The sequence below is a fragment of the Diaporthe citri genome, assembly GCF_014595645.1.
Source record: "Diaporthe citri strain NFHF-8-4 chromosome Unknown scaffold_6, whole genome shotgun sequence".
In the NCBI taxonomy this organism is placed as follows: Eukaryota; Fungi; Ascomycota; class Sordariomycetes; order Diaporthales; family Diaporthaceae; genus Diaporthe; species Diaporthe citri.
This window is the reverse complement of record NW_025064851.1, coordinates 1,114,345-1,136,224: the sequence shown is the minus strand read 5'-3', so window position 1 is coordinate 1,136,224 and position 21,880 is coordinate 1,114,345. Positions and strand designations below refer to the sequence as shown.

General features: G+C 51.5%; 7 protein-coding genes across 7 annotated transcripts; 4 read left to right on the top strand and 3 right to left on the bottom strand.

The window, feature by feature from the left end:
* Positions 1–924: 924 nt before the first annotated feature.
* INS49_012338 (uncharacterized protein) lies at positions 925–1,902 on the top strand (the record flags this gene model as incomplete). The annotated part of the gene is made up of 2 exons (XM_043173042.1): positions 925–1,503; positions 1,573–1,902. The coding sequence occupies 2 exons, from the start codon at positions 925–927 to the stop codon at positions 1,900–1,902; spliced, it is 909 nt and encodes a 302-aa protein (XP_043022339.1).
* A 345-nt stretch (positions 1,903–2,247) lies between these two features.
* On the bottom strand, positions 2,248–4,227 carry INS49_012337 (uncharacterized protein; the record flags this gene model as incomplete). Its single annotated transcript, XM_043173041.1, has 6 exons — positions 2,248–2,792; positions 2,857–3,040; positions 3,175–3,570; positions 3,635–3,686; positions 3,747–4,143; positions 4,209–4,227. 6 exons carry the CDS (start codon positions 4,225–4,227, stop codon positions 2,248–2,250), a joined length of 1,593 nt encoding a protein of 530 aa, XP_043022338.1.
* A 2,658-nt stretch (positions 4,228–6,885) lies between these two features.
* On the top strand, positions 6,886–7,325 carry INS49_012336 (uncharacterized protein; the record flags this gene model as incomplete). The annotated part of the gene is made up of 3 exons (XM_043173040.1): positions 6,886–7,047; positions 7,072–7,216; positions 7,321–7,325. 3 exons carry the CDS (start codon positions 6,886–6,888, stop codon positions 7,323–7,325), a joined length of 312 nt encoding a protein of 103 aa, XP_043022337.1.
* Positions 7,326–8,642: 1,317 nt separating this feature from the next.
* INS49_012335 (uncharacterized protein) lies at positions 8,643–10,183 on the bottom strand (the record flags this gene model as incomplete). Its single annotated transcript, XM_043173039.1, has 4 exons — positions 8,643–9,250; positions 9,325–9,810; positions 9,929–10,018; positions 10,078–10,183. The coding sequence occupies 4 exons, from the start codon at positions 10,181–10,183 to the stop codon at positions 8,643–8,645; spliced, it is 1,290 nt and encodes a 429-aa protein (XP_043022336.1).
* A 6,474-nt stretch (positions 10,184–16,657) lies between these two features.
* Positions 16,658–17,427, top strand: INS49_012334 (uncharacterized protein; the record flags this gene model as incomplete). The annotated part of the gene is made up of 3 exons (XM_043173038.1): positions 16,658–16,765; positions 16,820–17,317; positions 17,425–17,427. The coding sequence occupies 3 exons, from the start codon at positions 16,658–16,660 to the stop codon at positions 17,425–17,427; spliced, it is 609 nt and encodes a 202-aa protein (XP_043022335.1).
* An 838-nt stretch (positions 17,428–18,265) lies between these two features.
* On the top strand, positions 18,266–19,560 carry INS49_012333 (uncharacterized protein; the record flags this gene model as incomplete). The annotated part of the gene is made up of 2 exons (XM_043173037.1): positions 18,266–19,493; positions 19,553–19,560. The coding sequence occupies 2 exons, from the start codon at positions 18,266–18,268 to the stop codon at positions 19,558–19,560; spliced, it is 1,236 nt and encodes a 411-aa protein (XP_043022334.1).
* A 218-nt stretch (positions 19,561–19,778) lies between these two features.
* On the bottom strand, positions 19,779–21,701 carry INS49_012332 (uncharacterized protein; the record flags this gene model as incomplete). Its single annotated transcript, XM_043173036.1, has 2 exons — positions 19,779–19,899; positions 19,972–21,701. 2 exons carry the CDS (start codon positions 21,699–21,701, stop codon positions 19,779–19,781), a joined length of 1,851 nt encoding a protein of 616 aa, XP_043022333.1.
* Between the last annotated feature and the right edge of the window lie 179 nt (positions 21,702–21,880).

The following is a 21,880-nucleotide window of genomic DNA, read 5'->3' as shown; positions in this document are numbered from 1 at the left end:
ATAAGCGACTCCAGGCTGGACACGGTCGGTAGGGTCTCGATGGGGGCGGCGGCAAGTTTATGACCGGTGGAGAACAAATGGGCTGCTCCGTCGTGGCCAACATTATTCCGTCATGATATTTTCTATACGTGTGTAGCTAACAGCCGGCAGACCCATCAGGCCTTCAAGCTGTGGATCTTCTTGATGTTGTTTTTGACCTCATGTGATGTCTTGCTGGAAAAAGGATCTCGATCATCAGTGAGGCTCAACCCACGTGCTGCACTCAAGCAAGATGTTTCGAGCATGAATCGTCGTCATACCCAGTGAGATGCGGCTCAATCACCCTATTCTGCTGAAATACCCACTCTGGTCCAGAAGCCTGGCGCAAATCGGCCCGGATTCACGGTTGATCTGCGTCGTTCACCACACAGCACACAGGGGATCGGCTTGCAGGCCGACCCAATGTTTTGCCTCCCTAGCCCCTGCGCATCCTTGCTGTCGTTCTTGAAACAGGCCGTCCTTATTGCGCATCTCTATTGCGCATCTGTTTTCTGTTTATTGAACCGTGGCCTTGGCAGGCCAATGGAGGCCTGGTCAGCCGTTGGCATGGAGCCATCCGAAGAGACTGACCCATGTGGTTGGGTTGACTTCCAAGGATGGAAAGGGTCAGCGTTCACGGAGCGGGACGACAGCGTCAAGGGATGTATGGACGGAGAAGGTGAGAAACTTGGGATATAAAGACGGTCGTCTTCGTTCAGTCAATAACACTTGATCTTGCTTCAATCATCTTCACCTTCACCTCATCATCCAACCACTCCTTTCCCGTGCTTGATACTTTCGTTAGCAGTTGAACTGCCCAGTCCTGTCAAAATCTGCCGGTCACAGCCCTTCAATTGCCCCTACTCGTCAATATCACCTGTTCAGATATCACCCACTACCTTCAAAATGAAGTTCAACGTCTACACTGTTGCCCTTTCGGCCATGGCTCTTGGAGCCACCGCCCTGCCTTCCGAGCTCAAGGCTGACGGCGCTGCTTTCCGCCGCGCTGGCAAGGGCCTCGTCGGCGACGTTTACCGTCGCGCGGCCCAGACCTCTGGCGGCGCTTCCCCCAGCGCCACCGGCAGCGCTGGCGGCTCCCAGACTACCGGCTCTGCCGGCTCCGGTACCTCTTCCGGTGGCTCCCTCCCTGCCTCCTCCGGCACCTCTGCCCTGTCTGCTGCCCAGACCATTGCCGCGGGCGAGTCCTTCGACGGTGGCATGGTCATGTTCGACCGTGGCGTCTCTTGCACCGGCCAGTCTGAGGGTGGCGACTCCGACGCTGTCTTCCAGATCGAGGAGGGTGGCAGCATCTCCAACGTCATCATTGGACCCAACCAGATCGAGGGTATCCACTGCCAGGGTGCTTGCACTCTGACCAACGTCTGGTGGTCTGCCGTCTGTGAGGACGCCTTCTCCATCAAGAACCAGCAGGCTGGCGCGACCACCAAGATCAACGGTGGTGGTGCTTTCAACGCTGATGACAAGGTAAGCTGAACACGCCCGACTGTACTTCGCAGCATCCGCGACACAAAATACTAACGCGTTGCCAAACAGGTCATCCAGCACAACGGAGCCGGCACTGTCGCCATCTCTGACTTCACCGTCGAGAGCTTCGGAAAGCTGTACCGCTCCTGCGGCAACTGCGACACCATGTACGAGCGCCACGTGACCATCGACGGTGTCACCGCCACCGACGGTGACATCCTTGCCGGCGTCAACCAGAACTTCGGCGACACCGCCACCATCACCAACACCGTCACCACCGGCGTCCAGACCATCTGCGAGAAGTTCGAGGGCACCGAGGGCGACGGCGAGCCCACCAGCATCGGCGAGGGCGCCGACGGCAAGACCTGCATCTACGGCTCCGACGTCACCGAGGGTTAAATGGGTACCTAGTTGGAGACGATCCAGTTGAGGATTTATCAGGAACAGCACCGAGTCTTGGACCAGAGCCAATGACTGACCGACAACCACCAAACATCAAGCATAAAACTGGAGCGTGTTGGATTCTATTGTAACTACTTATTATTTCAAACCTGCATGTATATAGCCCAGGACGGCAAAACATGTTCTTAAAAAAAAGACAAATGGCCCACCTGAAGTGACATGAATGCCTTAACAGTGGACAGAAACGATCAGAGTGAACGTGCCAAGATCACCAAGTAGCCACTGACCCCTGCCTACTGAAACCACAACGACCTTAGACAATATTTAGATATAGTCTGCAGTCTAAATCAAAACCTTGAGCCGCCTGGCAGCCGCGGACTTCGATACCGTCGCCTGGGGTGCTGCAGTTGTACTGGTAGGATTCCCATATGTGCTTGAGAATTGTCCTGCCGGGCTGACCACAACAAAGTCCTCGATGACGGCGACATTCTTCTCAAGAGCAGCCTGCTGCGCCTCGTCACAAGTATAATAGGCATCGTACCAGAAGCACATCGGCCCAATAATAGGTTCCGGTATCTCGTTCGTGACGTTCAAGCTGCTGGCCGGGCCCTGGGAGGCGTAGCTCGAGGACCCTCCCGCGTCGGCCTCGCCCGTCGCCACGTCCCTGCCGGATATCGCCCTCTCGAAGATGCGGAGGACGGTCTCGGGCTGGTAGGAATCGGCCATGTGGCCGGCCTCGAAGACGCGGGAGAAGGAGAAGTTCTTGAACTGGCGGACCAGGCCGCCTTGGTAGCTCGAGTTGGTCGTGATGGGCGCGTAGCCCGCGCTCTGGAAGGAGGGCGCGTCTGCGTATGAGGCTGACAGCGATACGTTCTCTGCGCCCATCCCTGGTTGGTTGTCAGTACTGGCTGTGGACCATCCGCGTATGAGGAAGCATGATCATGGGCTTACAGTTACAGCGGTAGTCGAGGTCTCCGTAGACCATTGCGACGCCGACCCCTGAGTCAAGAACAGACTCAAGGTTGCGCTTGGTGACAATCACTGGATCCCCGGTGGCGCCGAAGAAGTTGTTGACCACCGCGTTAGCGCTGAGGGTGAAGTTCACAGGAACGCCGAGTGCTTCCTGAACCCATCGCTGATTGTAATATGCTATGCTGTAACCAGCTGGGAATGCGGCCGGAGTCGGAAGAGATATGTCAAATGCACTCCTCTGAAATGGGATCGTTAGCATGGGTTGATCAGCACAAATGATTGTGGGGATTCTCGTACATTTGACAGTTCCGTGTATGCTCCCTGGATCTCGCCAAATCCAAGCTGCAACGCTGCCATGCACGCTTCATTGACCTGGTTCACAGCGCCTGTTCCTTCAGGGTCGAGCTCGGAAACAGCAGCTCGGCATTGGTCAATGAGACCATATGCTGTCGACAAGTTGCCCATGGCCATGCTGTACGCCTCTTCCGGGATCGCTTTGATGCCGTAGGTGTTGTTCATGGCGAATGTGGGCCAGAACGAGACCTGGCTTTCCGAGTCAATGCAGCCATTGATAATTCCTAGTGTCCCAAGCTGCAGGGCCATGTCGTTTTCGTTGGTGCTACTTCCGTTGGCGACGAGCTCGTTCTGCTGCTGGATATGGGCTACGGTCGCAGGCGCGAAGAAGCCTCCGTACTTTGATGCTGTTAGCTCCTATCACATCGACGTGCAACCGTCTTCGTAGCATTATTCGACTTACAGAAATTGTCCAGAAATTAATCTCTGGGTTCGTGGTCGAGCGTTCCGGGAACCTGTGCCACACACCCATCAGCAACATCGGACAAGACACGCATCCAAAGACCGCCTCTTACTCTTGAAACCACACCTGAGCGATCTGCCACATCTGTTTCGCAACTTGAGCCGTGGTATTGACAGTGCGGCTCGGGGATTGGCTTGACATCGTGGCCAGGAAAGTCGTCTGATTCGTCACAACGGTTTGGTTCGCATTGTCCAAAGGGGTAAACTCCTTGGTGTTCGTATTGAACGTGCCGTTCTGGATCTCCGTATACGAATAACCAGTTTGTACTGGCATGTCAATGTACAGCATGTTGCTATTGAGATTCAACGACAACTTGTTTAGGGTGCTACTGTTCGAGTCCGGGTTGATGACGCAGGGGAAGTTGCTCTCCCCGCCGTCCAAGAAAGATGCACCAGGTCCCCCCGGCATCCATATTGTCGTTGGCGCATTCGCGGGATTGTTTCTTGCCTCTGCATCGTAATTAGCTGTCTATGCCATTATCGCGATCAAAGAATTGGTCGGCCTACCAAAATACCAAAAGAAAATGCTGGCATTATAAGAGTTGTCCGCGACAGGCAAAGTTACATATCCAGAATAGCTGTTCACACCCGGGGTAGTGTCGCAAATGTCCGTCTAGATATCTCAGAAATTAGTTACAATGAAAGACAATACCTTCAGCAACGAGATCTCTTGCTGAACTCAGGTGCGGTACCTTTTTGTACGAAATTGATGAACCTGGGTAGTTGACAGATTGTACAATGGCGACATCATTTGGAAATGGAACGAAGGACTCGACCGCCACGAAGGCCGAACCAAGCAGGGAACCGAGAATCGAAACTCGAGAAGCGAACATTGCAGGAAGCTTTTAAGTTGCTGAGCGCAGAAAAAGTGCAGTGTAGGACAAGTGAATAAATGCAGTTGTTGATGAATGTGCAAGTATGGCTGGAACAGATCATATGGTCTTATGTTCAAGTTGAGCGTCGTCAACTATTATATGAATTCCATTGTGCGTCGTGCTTGGAGTTTTGGCGACCGGACCAGTAGGATAACACGGAAACAGCCACCTATTTCCAGGCTACTTACCAATTTCGGAAGGGTACCAGCTGCGGCGTACACACGGCCGCAGTAGAGGCAGGAGGCTGTGCAACACGTCAGCCCTAGGGTGGGCGTCAGACGGCACATGATTGGCTCGTTCGCCAAAATCATTCCTCCAGCCAGCAGAGGAGGCTAAACTGGAGTGCTGCGGCCAGGCAGTAATAAGAAGCACGAGCTTCCCTGTCGAGGGATTTAGATCACAATGAAATCCTCATTACAAATAGAGGAACACCAAAAGTTTAGTAAACGCGTGGGTCAACTGGTAAACACGGCGAAAGACGTCAAACCCGAGACACAGTACTCTCATTGGATTGAAACTACTTCAACTAATTATGAGCGATGGATTTGAATCCAAGACCCTAATAATCACTTCAAATAATGAGAATTAAAGCTTTCAGTTTACACTGCAGACATTTCTATGTTTGGTATACATGTGGCACATGAAGTTGCATTTAGTTGAGGCAGACGCAGCCAGCTAGTCTCACAACGAGCATGCACCTTATGGGACCTGGCATTTCTTTGAGTTGCTGCTTTCGTCTCAGACCGTTTGTTCTCTAACCTGCATGTTTATATGGATTTCCTAGTCAAAAGTTGTTGTCCCTTCAAAAGTCCAATTGAGGCTTAGCATTCAGGGTTGAATTTGCTTGTCAACCCCGCGTCCTTCAATTTTGGAGATGGAGATGGACTTGTCGTACTGTCCCAGATGAGTTTTTCCAAGGTGAAATCTGCATATATATCAAACTCGAAATCAAGTTGACGACCAACTTAGAGCATTATCCCTTGTGTGCCTGCGACCTAGCTGCAAGTGCAGTGGCATTTTGCAGCCACACTCACTGTGGCAGGAAAGACCGGGTCTGGCAAATATGCGATTGTTTGTATTCGAAGTGGCCGTATGGCTAGGTTCTGAGTGCAGAAGGGGCAGAGGGCACCCTTTTTAAAGACGTACGGACCACCCTATTCACGTGACCAGTGACTGACCCCCCCAGTGACTACTATACTCACACAGATATATTCATCGAAAATTCGGCCGGGCTGTTCAAAGGAAGGGAAATGGTGTGTTTATTCAATCAAGCCTTTCACGATTCTGTGCTGAGAAACTTGGCATGGATTAAGGCCTCTGTGTAAGCTCCTATCACCCGCCCCCGCCCCCCAGCCCTCAGTATGAGTCACAAGACGCAAAGAACATTACAAGACTCTATCCGTCACCAAGAAGAGACGCGGATTGATATCGAGGGAAAAACAAGCTATTTTCGAAAACCCCCATGACGACTCTAAGTCTTGCTAATGATGTTATTGGCTCGTGGCCACACCTCTTAAGCTGCCAGTGAGCTCCAGTTCCAACCTTGGAAGGACGGATCAGGCCAATTTTCAGCCGAAAAGCCCGGTATCTGAAATTATCTTCATACTCAAAGGCTTATTATTATTGGTGCAAGTCGACTGTGCATTCATTGGGCCGCTTGATACTGGCCAATGCGACCAACACCACCATAAACATTGTCTCTGCCCCTGCCGCCCAATCTATCTCCCCTCACACATTAACATAGTATCTATAAGTGAGGGCATTCAAATGTTTCAGCCCGCTGCGCTGCGCGGTTGGGTTCAGCCATTCCATGTCCGAACCACCGCATGTATTGGCTGGACGCTAGTGCTTCCTCCTCCGTTCAGCCCCAGGAACTAGGTGACCCTGAGGCCCTGGAAATAGACCCAGGGTCACTTCGCTCTATGACAGCCCTGAGAAACGGTTCTCGCCAAGATGAAAACACATTGGCCAGAACGCATCTGAGACCCCTGAATTTAGCATCGTGTGAAAGACACTGGTGCTTGGCAAAGGGAGGTCCAGCCCTCTGCCGAGTCAAATCAATACTGAAGTGTGAAAATTGATCGAACATGCTCAACATTGCAAGTAATTATTTCGTAATCACAATATGTTTTCCAATGAAGCCGTCTAGATATAATCAAACAGCCATGAGTGCTGAGCTTCCGAAAACTATACAAGGGGGCAACGATGACCTCCCAAACGATCTCCAGAGACAGCATCAACCTCATACACTTCCGCTCTCTGCTCTACAGCCTTATCATTCTCATACAAAAGTCTAACCGCACTTTATTATTCCAAAATGAAGGCCACGCTCCTCCTGACCATCATCCCTCTCATCGCCTGCGCGGCAGCGAACCCGGTCCCAGATGCTCAGCCCGAGGCCGCGCCCATCGCGGAGCCCATGACTGAGAGCGACTCTGGCCTCTCCAAGCGTGACAACTGGTGCACGCTTTACCCTACCGTCTCCTCTGCTCCCTGCTACTAGGGCTCCGGCACCAATGGCGTCCGCACCACCATCACGCCCACCAGCGGGCGCTTTGGTGTCAGGTGCCTGGTCAACAACAAGTGGGACCATATTCCTGGCTGGGGATGCTACGTTGACCGCAAGTATACCAACACGGGCTGTGAGAGTGCGTTTTTCTCCGTTTTCTTCCCTTGGATGTTTTACTATTTTGTCGTGTCTCTGTTTACTGAAACCCCACCCTCAGATGGCCTTGGGGCCTGTCGTTGAGAGTCTGAGCCTACTCTATTTTCGACATTCTTCTGTGTCCATAGGATTGAATTGAAAGCAGAGAGAGGTGACAAGGGTCAGATTGCCTGAAAATCTCAAATAAAAATCTATATTGAAGTTGGTCCATCACGCAGTCGTTGTGCAATTTGCCGAAGTGACTCTCAGCTCTTTCTTATCACCTCCACATTATGTCAAAGAGCACGTGCCCAGAAATCGGCAGAAGAGTTCATTTGTTTCGTCATGACGTTTGTTCTACAGGAATTTTGAAGGCAAGTGTAGGCCTAGGAGGTGAGAGCCACATGTACAGGTAGAGTACAGACACTTTCGTTGCATTTGCAAATTGTCCAGTCAACTGGTTCACGCCATCGGAACTCACACTGGATATGGCACTTCAGTTTTTCTTGGATGTGTGTGGAAGCCGCCAGGGCACTTACTTGATTTACTTTTGGCCATAAGGTTTCGCATACACCTACCACGAATATCAACGCTGTGCACGCGAGGTTTTAGGAATCTGCGTTCTCTCCCTACTTGTGTCCTATGTCCCCCAATACCTCATACACCCCGCCAACCTGCCTGCACAGGCCACATTATAGAAGCTTGGGGGTTGCCGGCCCAGGGTGTTGTTTCTGACTTTACCCTTCCCAAGATCTTTCGTCCCATCTCTTAGCCGAACTCAACTTTGTAATATGCCCTGTCACGCACAATAAAGGTTCGTAGGAAAAATTTCGGAACGGTCGGCAATTCTATTCAGAGTTGGAGTAAGCCCCAACCGCCAGTCACGACCGCGGAAGATGAACCGAGATGCGAACTTCCCTACCGGGAGTGATGTCCAGGCGGGTGCTTGGAAATGGAGGCAGTCTCCAGATTAAATGCAAATTTCTTCGAAATGTTGATTAGCACTGTACCCAAAAATGGTAGTCAACCCCTTTGCCCTGGAAGCTCACTCTCTCCAATCCCGAGTCCAGAACTAGGGTTGATCACTGCCTAGATACAGTGGGTTCTAACGAAACCCGTGACAGTAATGGCCATGGGAGTCAGCCCGTATTGGTGATTGGAGTAGTGACAGAGACGTCTGGGAGCAGACTCTCAAGGATAAGGCAACAAGCCAACTAGTTTCTGCTATGGGTTCCACAACGCCGAATCGAATTTTCCTATGTGAAGTTGGATTTATGTGTGGCAGGAAGATGTCCCAAGACCTACGCCAGATGATTGACCTATACAAAAATGTACACCAGACGGGTATTACGACAACCCGTGGAGACCCCTCGGTATGAATCTCAGAAGCCCGATGCTGCCTCTGAGATCAACTGATATGTACACACCCATCAGACCCGCGACCTTTTATCCGTCTTCTCTATCAAAGCCTGGTCAGTCCTCCAAGCTTGGTCTAAAGTGTACTTCTTAACAAAGAAGCTGAGCACGACTGTGACTGCGCTAAAGCCAGCCACGTAATACCATAGACTTTGTAGGCTTTCTGAGTATGCTTGGACCAGCTCGTCCCTCATGGCTGAGGTGGCCGGCAGTGACTTCAGAAAGGCGATGAGGCCCTCTATTTGATGGCTGAACTCATCCGCCAGCGGCCCAATGGTCTGCATACCAACGGCGACTGCTCTAAAACGGTTCTGGAGGATCGTGCCGCCGACAGAGACACCGATGGCCTGGCCGAGAGACCGGCAGAAGGAGAAGAAGGAGGCTGCAGGCCCGGCGTCTTCCGGCCGACCGGCAGCCTGGATGGCAACTGGCACGGTCGTGAAAAGCACACCGGTAGATATGCCAATAGGTATGTTGAGTAGAATCCAACCAAAGACCAACGTGTTGTGGTCGAGCAGGCTCAACAGTACGAATCCAAGGACTGTTATAGCCCACCCTAGTCGAATGAAAGTGCGATATTCGCCGGTCTTTGTTGCTAGAAGGCCTGCTATGATGCCCGAAGCTACGAGCCAAGCCAATGTGTTAGGATTCATCCTGTGTTTTACCCAAGGGACACATTGAGGAGCCATAACTTACCAACAATTGTGATGCTCTCCGGCATTGCTGATAGTGCAGTGGAAATAGTTCCATAGAACTTGACAGCCTCATAGTAAATAACCAAAAAGTAAAGTAAACACCACACCACAGCTCCGTGCGCCATGGCCAGCAAGAAGCAGATGACCATGCTTCTGTTGTTAAATATGGTGGGTATAACGATTGGCTCCTTCGCCAACATGAACTCATACACCATAGTGAAGATTATTCCTTCAGCCCCCTGGACCATTGGGAACCATGTGTGCCAGTCGCCCCATGCGTACTGAACGCCACCCCACGACAGGCCGATCAGGAAGCACACAAGTGACCCGGTCAGAGCTGTGGCGCCGATCCAGTCGAATCGTCGCAATTTAGGTATAACGTTACCGGGGACAGGTGTTTGGTTCAGGTAGAAGGTAATGGCGAGAAATCCAAGTACGGCGAAGGGGATCATGACCCAGAAGATCCATCGCCATGTCGCCTTCTCGACTAAAACGGCACCGAGCAATGGCCCTGAGACCATCCCAGCGGCCCACGCTGGAACAAATAGGAATGTTAATCTGGAAGCCATCCATGGTATCCAACACAAAGCAAAGGTTGCACGTACCTGAGCCGAGATATCCAAGATATTTTGCACGATATCTCAAAGGGACCAGGTCCGTGACCGTCGTCTCAGCTAGCGTAATTATACCGCCTCCTGTTTCTCAAGGATCAGTGCCTCGCTCTCTACCGAAGACTGAGTCTCGGAAGACTGACCGCCAATCCCCATAATAGTACGCCCCGCTAGCAGAACGGTGAAGTTTTGAGCCTGGCCGGAGATGATACAACCGGCACCGAAGAAAACGCAGGATATTTGTATCATCTAAGTAGGGCGGATCAGCGACATACTGTAGGGGTTCTGTTTTGTTTCGGGGAACTAAGTGTATCAAATTATCCAGCCAAGATGGCCCAGGAAGAGAACGGGGATTGAACGAGGGAAGAAGGGTGTTTGCGTACCAACTTCCTGCCAAAAAGGATACTGAAGGAGGCGAATATTGGCTGGGAGACCGCAGAGGCTAGAAGAAAGCTGCTTCCAGTCCAGAAGGCCTCAATGGACGAGCCTTTAAGCTCAGAGGCGATGGTGGGAAGGGCCAAGGCGAGGCATGCCGCTTCGAGAGACACGCAGACGCTGACGACGATCAGCGACCCAAATGCAAACATGAAGGCCCTCGAGGGCCGCCACCCCAATTCGACCTCCGTGGCTAGGCTGGGCTTCAGTCGTGTTTCACTTCCAAAAAGGACCAACAAGAATGGCATGTACCTTGGTTTTCTTCTTCAATTGGGGCACTGGTAGGCTGCAAGTAGCCCTGCTGCAGGGCTCGCAACGCTGACTGTCTCGTGCTCACCCTGTCGGTGTAGGGCGGCGGAATGTATGAGTGTCTGCTATTGCGGCCACCGGGCCAGATATTGAGAGGGGGACGAGGAGTCCCAGGGCGGTCTGCGCCATATTCGCCCGTGAGGATTTCGGTGTACTGAGATTCGTGCTGCGGCTTGTATCGAGGATATGTATCGTCTATTACAGAAGGTAATGCCATGTTGCTAACGGATCATTCGTGTTCGTGTAGCGACAGATGCAAACAAAGCACAATGCTGGCCGGACTAGCCACGACAATAGAGATCGTCTTGCTCTTCTTCATTGTTTAAAGCTATATAAGAAAGCTACAGGCCACTCAGAAACCTCCCGTGTTGATCCCTGTCAACAACCAGGTCGTGAGCTGACGGTGTAAGGAAGGCAAGCATATCCTGGAGCCTCCTCGTCCCTACTTTGGGTTGTTAATGGCATGCTTTGGGCCGGTCATACTGCAGCGACACCTGTCATCTGATCGTCTGAACTTCTGGTGCGGCAGTTGGTTCGGCGGGGGATCAAGAATATACATGCAGGTTGGAATCACGCACCCCTCTCGCTCAATTTAGACAAAACGAGCTACAAATTGCCACGGCTCCAAGTCAACATTGTTACTATCGTCGTCGGCGCAAACGCCTCTTCTCGTCGAACCTTGCGTGGAGGGCGGGCACCACGTCGACGTCCAGGAAGCCCCTTTCCTTGTCGTTCAGAAGCTAGGCCACAGTCCCATTCCGAGCCTGGACATGTGAATGGCTGAGGGGCTGGAATTCAATTCGGATTTTCCAGGGATGAGGGCTGTAACAGATGCGGATTATAACACTAGAATCTTCGGGTTTAAAGTTGAGCCTCAGGTCGTCCGGATGCGGAAAGGAGTGGAAGAGACTCTGCGATCTGATAGGGGGTTGCGTTTGCGGGGATCGACTGTGACCCCGGGAGTGGACGTCGCAGCCGTGTGACGCCGAGGCGTTGGCGTGGAAATGTGATATGCCGCGCCCATTATGATTACCAGATCAGGATGCATTGCGACCTACAGGCGCAAGACAACGCATCCTGCAATCACCAAGGCTCCATTAGGGGGAGGCTGGCACCGAGGCCCACATGGGCGGGAGTGTCATCTCGCAACGACATATGATCTTGAGGGGTTACTTTGCGATGCGGGATCACGTCGACTGGCAGGCTGACTGGCCACCCGGAAGTTCCACGGAACGATGGGCCAGGCCGCGACTGCGTACGCCACTCCAACGAGACGTCATCGTGCCAAGGCTAAGGGTCGCTCAGGTGGTATTCGGCTCGATTTAGACTGGATTGCTGCATGTGCTCACGCGACAGCCTCCGAAGTTTCAAAAGATTTGCGGCTGGAAGCTACCTGCTGCAAAAGGTGCGTGAGCACGTGTGCGATTCATGATAGGTGCTGAACAGAGCTCATGCGTGGAGATTCAATGTCATTCATCCCATGGGGGATGTAATGAACTAAATAGACCGGGCTTTCAAAATAAAGGATGAAGTGAACCAGCAGAGTATCGGGGATGACTTCAGGCAATCGGCCATTGGCCTGGACACTCCTTTCGGCTGAACTGCCCGAGCACGGAGTTTGGGTTTGCGCTCGAGCACTAAACAGCAACGTCCCGGTGCCGACGAAACAGGAACCCCGGAGCGAAGGCCAACTCGCTCGGTTGCTACAAGGCATGTGCCAGCTTGGCGCGTAACGGCTTGTCCCGACCACAGGCGTTTATTGCGAGTAGAGGAGACGTCTGGCTTCGCCAAAATCCCCGGCCCAAAGCCGGCAACCCACCCAATGAGATCTCAACAGCAAACGAACTAGGTAGGTTGAGGATATTGATACATGAAGGGAAATTACTTGAAAATCTCACGGCCAATCAAAGTCGCAGGGCAACTGAGTCCTTCTGTGCTTGGGCCTGATCATACTTTGGAAGGAACCGGCGTCTTAGCATTTCAAAGTTTCTATGCATTTGAGCACACTGCCACCGAAGAGCCACTTCCTAGATACATGTATGCGGGCTTTTGCCTTGCTGAGAAACAGTGGCAGTGGCAGTGGTGTTAAGCACCTCAACACACTTTGCTTTCAGCCCGAGCAATAAATACAAATAGAAATACAAATAGCCCCAGATAGCCCTTTTTGAAGAGACACAAATCATGCATTCTCCTTTCTCAAAAAATCAGATCGTGTCCATTTCTCTTCCGTCCTTAGGAGCACCATGTGCCCACAACTTCTAGGGTTGCCATCACGCTGCCAATAGTATAAAGTGAATATAAAAGGTGCCTATGACTGCTAACTCTTCTGACTTGTAACATGTGATTAGGCTTCTGATCGAAAGTGGGTAAAATTACTTATCTCTGATGATCTTGATCGCTGTTGACAAGCAAACGTGACCTTGTCCCCATAATGCGTGAGCGAGGGACGGCATCGCGTGAGCAATGCCGGTTCGCAAAGTCCAAAATAAAATGGATACAGAATGCACTCAAGGTTTAAGCACGTTGCTGCAATCGGTAGGCTGGTCATTCTACCTGGATACCCTGCTCGCCTGGAGTTCGGAGCAACATGAGGGCACCATCTATCAGTTGGCCCATTCAGTGGCGGATAACTTGGACTGAATGGACTGCGAGTCACAAGCCTTATGGAAGATCCTGACAAGCAGCACATTGTGGCTCATTTAACCCTCCTAGCATCAACTACCGAGTGCTCACGGAATCAATAGTCTCGCGGCGTTTGTGCGTAATGCGTTTTCCACAACTTGTGCGAAACGCGCCTCTGGGTCCCGCTGCATAAAATCTCAAAGTTTGTATCGAAATGGTTTTGCGGGTGCTTTTAAAAACGTGTTTTGAAGGCCGCATAGCTACAAGTATGAAGTCAGCGTAGTATCGAAAGAAATACGTGCATCAGATGAGACTATCTGGGTAAGCTGTTCGTGAAATAAACACAGGAATCGAGCCTCTGTGTCATATCAAGCGGCGCATCGCGCTGATTATGCACCAAGAAAACAATTCAACACTGAGAGACGAGGAGCTGAAACAGTAAAGATAGTTTCAAAATGCCGAATACGCGTGCGATAAGGGACAGTCTCAACGGCACCTCGTGCGTCGCCATAGCGCAGCCGCGTGCATCAAATACAACGATAGGCGCTAAGCCGAGTATGGCCGTGTCAGATACGGCAAAATTGATGGAAACAAATAAGAAAATCTGGAGAAGGTTATCACTCTGACTTCCGGTGGCATTATGGCCTGGTCATGCTAAGCACTGAGATGATATGGCCCGTTTAGGCGCGAGCCTGATAACTAACCCAAAATGACCACTAGACTACCATATGGGAGCATAATCTGTGCAGCCCAAAGCTGCAATGATTCATATTAAATCTGCACGTCAGAGTAGTCTTGCATTATGAATGTCATTTATAAGATCTTATGGTGTGATTCAGCCTAATTTTACAGCACGCTGCGGAAGTCCTGGTTGCAGGTCTGTTTGGGATCTATCCAGTCTGAATTAATTGCCATCGAAGCCAGTAACCACACATAGAGTGGCGAGTGATGGTCATCGTTTGCCAACACGATAAACAATGGGAAGCAGGCGTGTGGCTACATGTGCATGCGTTTCAGCACTCCGCCCAATGGCCTCTAGTCTGGTCTTCTCGCTTACAACAATAAGACGAAGTTGCAAAATTTCGCTATTCAATCAAGTGAATGAGAATTTTGAGATGCGGCTCTAGTTGATCTCCGTTCATAGTTGGTTTCGAGTCCTGCACAGACAGTGCAAATGAAGCCTTGGTAGTGTATTTCCATTTCCATTGCTGCTGCGTTGATTATTGTCCGAAGTCAACTAAGGTCAGATCATATCAGACAGAATGATACAATTTGAAGTCCACCTTCTGAGAAGCTTTGATAATTCTGATTGTGCATAACTCAATCGATCCCACGGTCCGGACTTATACGGCCGTACGTTGCAAGGATCTCTATCTGGCGGCGACGGAAGTATGCTGGGTTACCCGTGCAGGCGATCTCGATCCTGGCTACCATGATTGCGACGGCCGCGAATCAGCAGACAGGACGGGAACGCAACGGCCACCGAACCCGGAAGGTATTTGCGCTCGTAAGTGAATGAGAAGCGGGTAGAGCCCAGAGAGCACCGTGAAGCGCGGGACGCGCGGGACCAAAGCCACGGCAAAGTATTCATGTTCGAACTCCGATAACTTCTCGTCTCGCCGTTCAGATTACCGACCTGCATCAGGTTGCTGTGTCTGCCCAACAAGAATATCGGACATCGAAATAGGACGTTTGAGGATTAAAAACTCCTTTCCCAAGGCTCAGGGCTAAGCATTCTCCTACCAAGATCAAGGGGAGAATTGTAGTAATTACAATATCAGCGTTACGCCACTTCACAGCTCATTGAATGTTTTCTGAGTGCCCAATACTAATTTAGTGGCGGTGTATTGCCCCCCGGAACAACTAACAGGAAAACTCTACACATCCATTGCCAAAGTCGTTGATCGACTCGCAACTCGCTTTCAGGGGTTTTCTTCCTCCCACACACTTACTTCACTTAAAGTCTCGAAAACTACCAGGCCATGAGTCAGACTATGTCAACAGGTGGCCTGGGCCTTGCCACCCGAGATAGCTCGCCGCCACGGGCACGCCAAAAATACGGTGCAGCTTGTGAGGAGTGCCGGCGGCGGAAATTACGATGCGACCGGCGCCGCCCTCAATGCGGTGTTTGCCAGGCCTCTGGTATGCAGTGTCACGTTGCAGTATCTCGTGCTCTTCGGGGCCCCAAGCCTGGATACATCAAAGACCTCCAAGCCCGCATTGGTAAGTCTATTCTCTATGATTCTTGAGAAGCATACCGGCGAAATACATGTACCTGCAAATGACGGACATTTAGCTAACTGCATAAGGATCAAAAGCCGCTCTAGAAGGATCCATTACTCAGGCGAACCAGCAACAAAATTTGACCAGCTCTGATGCTTGTGTCGATGATATGACAGTCAACGTTTCCCAGGCGCCGCTCGCCCTGTTTTACGTTGGTGAGCCTCAGGCTCTGAAGCTCGATATTCCCTATTATCGTGGAGACTCGATTCAAGCACAGCCTGTGACTGCATCTCCTTTAACAACTGTCGGACTACCTTGGGAAAACACTCTCGTTGCAAGTCAATTGTCCCCATCAGACATGATGGATGGCTCATCGGTGTCTGCACTGAACTATAGCTTGTCCACTGGTGAATCGCTCATGTCAAACCCAATTAACAACGTTGCTTATACCTCACCGGTTAGTCCGATTATGGGCAGGAAAATGTCGTCGGTTTCAACAGCGCATTCATCAACCTGGTCCGACGCGTATGCAGGCACATCCCGAGATAGCCCTTGCATGCCCAGAAAAATGTCAACTGTTTCCCCAGCTCGTTCGCCTTCCGGCTCGGTCGATTCCGCCGACTTTCAGTCATCAAGTCCCACTCAAATAGATTTGTATATCTCAACTCTTCTCATTATGTCATAGACGAATGGACACACCCCATGCTGACAATTTGGTACTTTAGAGACCAAGTTTACTTGGAAAAAGTCCACCATTTCGCGCCGATCATCCACCAGCGTCGATACCTATCTTGGAGTCGGAGACCAGACAAGTCTGCATCCCAGACCGCTCTACAATATTCCATGTGGGCCTTGGCAGCTTCCGCAGCACCAGAATACTCCCAGATCAACGTGGACCGATTGTACCACTGCGCCACACGAGCTTTGCAAGCAATAGAAAACACCGGTGGTCCCGGAGGTTTGAAGCAATCGAATGATCTCGAGTAGGTACAGGCTCAATTACTGTTGTCCATGTACGAGCTCAGACATATAGAATTCCGTCAGGGATGGATCACGGCGGGATGCGCCTTTCGCTTGATCCAATTTGGCTGGTTCCAGGATCTTGTTTCGGGACTGAACACTTTTCCTGCTTCCATGGACTGGACCGAGCTGGAGGAAGAGAGAAGAACCTTTTGGCTTGCATATTACCTCGACCGCATTATCAGCCTGCGAAGTGACTCATCTTGCACTTTCGGCGAAGAGGTCAGTTTGGAGCCCATCATGGTCTCGAGCAATGTTGACATTAACTATCATCAGGCCTTAATCCCCTTGCCGGTCCCTGACGCCAACTTTCAGAACGGCATACCCGCCGTCACGGTATATCTCACCGACTTTCTTGGCAATGGGGAACATGCAAGCGAGGTGCTGTCTTCGGACTTTACCGAGAGCATCATTCTGGCCACTATCTGTGGCTATGCATTATCGCACTGCCGGCAACTTCTCCTGGAACAAGCCCAGTGTCACGGAATGGATCGTTTCTGGAGTCGCTACCGTCACATCAACGCCAGGCTGACCAGACGAGCCGACCTCTCCGCGACGTGCTACCCCACACAAGCCGAAGAAACAGAGCCGGCGCTGCTCTTCCAGAGCATCATGTGGCGTACAATCATTTTGTACATGTACCAGACCATGAACTTTGCCGTGGCCTTTGTAGACGAAAAGCACCCGGGCCTGGAGTACTTCCAGGAGGCCTCTACTGCGGCGCAGAACCTGGTGATCTTGACCGACCGCTTACTGGAGGTCAATTGTTCAAAGGTGAGCAAGGGGCCTGACAGCCTCGGACAATGCCTAGTCACGTTAGACCGGGCTGACAAAACATCACAGTTACACCCTCTCACTTTAATACCTCTGAACATGTGTAGTAAGCTTTTAGAAGCATGGCCGGACCTTGCGATGTCATTTGGCAACAAATTTCGTAGCATGTCAGAAGCATTGCGAGGTCCGACCGATCTTCCCCTGGTTTCTAACTTCTCATGGGAAGGGAACAGAGCCCCGGAGATTACAGTTAGAGAGTAGGGCATATCAATGAACAATAGACATCTGACCGTTTCAAGAGCATCAAAATGTGTCCCCGTAGATATTCAGAGTTTCAATATTCCTAAGGCTTAATCCTGCATCTTGTCCCACTTAGTAGGTCCATGTCCATATTACTGGTGTACCATTCGCCCGCTGCCACCCAGGCATTGATTCACCAAGCAAAATGACACTACTCATTTCCTCGTCGTTTTGGTCAGTAATGTATTCGCTGAACGATACCATCGTCTGATAGTGTGGAGGCCCTGAACGTGCCTGACATTCTATGTGATGAAGAGCCGCTTTTCGTGAGCCCCTGAACCATACCAATTCTGGCTTTACAAGCCCCTGCAAAAGGTACCTGGCATTGGTGCGCGCGTCATGGACCCGGAGCCGTTTCTTTTTGAGCCTCTTTAGCGCCTTGTCAGTCCTCGATCGCTGGACCCCTAACTTAGGTCTCTTTCCCCCTGAGCACAGACAGCAAAGTCGTGAGCGTCATAACCTGTTAGAAGTTATGGCCGATTGAAGAACCAGGGCGCAAGTAGCAAAGATATTAAAATCGGCAAAAATCATTACATATCAAGACTTTGTATACTCAAGCTACCTCTTGTCGCCTCATGCTATTCGCTGATGCTCGACGCGTCCTTACAGCCAATGCAATTTTAACCAGTGCACTTTTTAAGAGTCATCATGAAATCTGTGCCATTTTACCACGTGCTTGACTTCTTTTACGATGACGAGGACGGCTGCGCTCTCACGATCACTCGGAATTCGGTTAGATTCCATATCATTGCTGACGGCAAGCAACTAAAGCGTGAATCTGACGCGGAAGAGGGCCGGGAATACTTTCGGCTGCTGCAAAGCTTGCGAGATTCTGAGCGAAATGAGGATGAGCAGACCTCAATCGACAGTGGCGTGGGTCTTCACACGACTGACTCCGAGTCCAAGCGAAGTGGAACGACTTGTGAAAATACTGAGGAGCAAATGCGCAAATGGATGTTAGCACCCGTGTCTGCACACCTCAACAACCTCGCCCCTGACCCATCGCCGTCCGATGAACAGACTCAGACCCTGGAGCAGTGGTACTCTTGCAAGACGCACTTTTTCAACCTCGAAATCGTCGACCAGGACCTTCAAGCCGTCGAATTGGCATCATCAGAGGACCTTGAGGAAAGGATGACGAAACTCAGGCCACACCTCGCGCCTGTACCGAAATACATTAGCAACATTGACGTGCCTTGGTACTCTTCCGCCGACCTCGCAGTCCTTGAATGTGCGGACACACCAGACCCGTACCATCCGTGTCTTGTAAAGCACCAACAGAGCGGCGAGCAAATGTTTTTCAAGACAGTCGATAACAACAACATTCAGCCTATAAAACGAGAGATTCACATTTTGGACAAGATAGAAAAGAGAGGACTAAGACAACAGTTCTATTGTCCGAAACTCTTGGGGATTGTAACAAGCGCCACGCCAGCCGAAGCCGAGAAGAACAGCAGGAACTCCATCATGGGCTTCCTACAGACAGCAATTGATCAACCGACGCCGCTGACCACAAAACTGGACTCGGCAATACCGCAAGATAAACGAGACGCCTGGGCTCGGAAGGCTGACGAGGCGAAGAAGACCTTGCACGAAAACGGCATTATCTGGGGAGATGCTAAAGCGGACAATTTCGTGGTGGACGCGGAAGAGAATTTGTGGATTATAGACTTCGGCGGCAGCTATACCGAGGGCTGGGTTGATCCCGAGATCGCCGAAACAAAACAGGGTGACAACATGGGAGTGAAGAAAATAGTCAATGCGTTGAGAGACCCCGACGAAAACGTTGCTGGCAACGAAACCAGCAAAGACGGCGAACATACGAGAGTCACGTCGACAATTGGCCGGACAAGGAAACGGGTGGACGGATCCCATGGTATACGCGATGGGAAAAGGCGCAAGATGGGTTCATCTGAAAAGGTCGAGAAGGCAGAGGAAAATAGATATTGTTATTGTGGGGGGATAAGTTCTGGACAAATGATAGGCTGTGATGGCCGAGGCTGCGAGATGGAATGGTTTCATGTCGAGTGTACTGACATCACGGCGCTGCCTGCGAAGGAGGAGGCTTGGTATTGCGACGCCTGCAAAGCATAGAATTCTACCCAAGAGACGATAGATATCCGCCAACGGCAACCTCGTGACCCTCAATAAAACACCCAAATCATGCTCTTCTGTCAGGCCATGCATTGTATAGGCCCTCAGTGACCGTGACATCGCTGAAGCTCACATTGCCAGCTCCGTCGTGGAAGAAGCTGATGATTCTTGACGTCTCATACCACGATCTATTGAAGTGTTAGTGTGTGTTCGGAGAGTTTTCTCGATTTTGGTCTTGCAGCGGGAGGCCAATCTCTTACCTTATCCAGGTTCCAAGGGCAAACCTTCCATTGGCGTGTATCTCGACAATGGAGTTGTCGACCACAATCGTCAACTCCAGAGTTTCTATCTTTTCGTCCCCGCCTTCCACGACATCAAAGAGTCGCAATTTTCCTGCCTCGTTCCTAACATCGATGCCGGCAGACGACTCCGCAGCGGCACTCGAGTTGCTCCTGTCCACGATGATCGACTCGTTGGAGAATTGGTAGTAAATCGTGGTCGACTCGTATTCTGACGAGAGGATCTTAAATCCGGCTTTGAGATCGGTTTCTCTTGCAGACTGGGGGAAGCTCAGGTTTGCCGTCACGACAAAGAACTTGGTGTCTGGGGATTGGGCAAATGTTGTCGAGCCAGGGCTGCTGATCGTCTGGCCTGGCTCGGTGAACGAGTTGTTTCCAGCCAGCAACGCAGCCAAGGGTTCTCGCGCAATGTTCTGCTGCAGGGTCCTCAGTTCCAAGAGACCACTTGACGTATCGTTGGCAGAAACACTCCAGGAACCAGTCTCTCTTGAGAGATCGTTGTCGACGACGTTGCTGACAGTACCAAGACTGAGCTCGCGAGGCAATAGTAAAGCTCCAGTCCAGTTTTGCGCAGCTGGGAAGCTCTGAGTTCCGTAGAAGTTGCCCGTGAGCCAGACGTACGAGATAAATCGGTCAGGCGCACCACTATTCGTGGATGCTACCGACGTGGCGGGCAGGACTTTGCCGGCTGCGGCGTAGGCTGAATGACCCCAGTCAAGCTTTCCTGCCATAGTTGGAATGAATTTGGCTTGGCTAGTGTCAGACAGGGACAGGTTGCCAGCTGCCCAGAGCATTTCTCTGTAATCAGAGACCTGGGGCACAATTGGCTCGAGAGACCACTCGGCACCAAGAGTGACGAAAGTCTGGCCGTCCTCGTTATATCCCTCGTCATCAAGAGTGAATACATTGCCGGTTTCGAAGTTGAAACCCCACCGGCCTGCGAAGTCGCCGTTACCCCACGTCGAGTTGGCAGTCTCGTGCCACCACGGGCCCATTTCTTCCCAGTACTGGAAATCCACATCGTGCTGACGGTACAAGAACTGGCTTGGGCCGTCACCGTGAACACCTCCCGAGATGACGACGTACCAGGCTTCTTCTGTGCTGTTGAGGAGGGTGTCCAGCTGTGCACTTTGGAACACGTAGGGGTCGCGGAATCCAGTCACGTTTACCGCAAACGGAGGGGAAGGGATGACAGGTCCCTGCTCGAGCTTTGTGAAGTTCTTGCCCCCATCGCTCGACACTGCCAGGCTCTGCGTCTCGCTTCCGCGCGTGTAGGCGATCGTCCACTGAATTGGCAGGTACGAGACGGAGGTGTACAGCAACGTTGGCAGGCCATTGATGCCACTCGGGATGACCGACCCGTCGAACACGGCTATGGGGTCATTGAGACCGCCAGCCACGATGAATGGGTCGCCGTTTGCATTGATGTCCGTATAGGTGACAAGATCGTCTGTAGTCGCTCCGGATCCGCCGTTGAAAAGATAGCCAACATGGAAGAGGCCTGTCGACGGATCCGTGTAATGCATACATGGATCGCCGATCTGGCCGAAGGGCGGTAATACGTGGGCTTTCGGCCTCCACGTCGAGAACAGTGAGGTATCAGTGAGCGTTGACAGGTTAGGAGGCGCAGAGTTGTAGTCGAGCTGCGCAGCTGCCCAGGAGGCCATGCTCAGAACGACTGCCGATCTCATCATGACAACACAGGCAACGTACCAAGCCTCTACTATGCAGCTAAGGTGTCAGGGACAGAAAGGGACGATGCATCGAGGCATCGTGAGATTTTGACTATACCGCTACATTCTCGCTCCGATAATCAGCCGGACGGTGTAGGGATTTGGACTAAAGTGACCCATCCCTACTAGCCAATTCG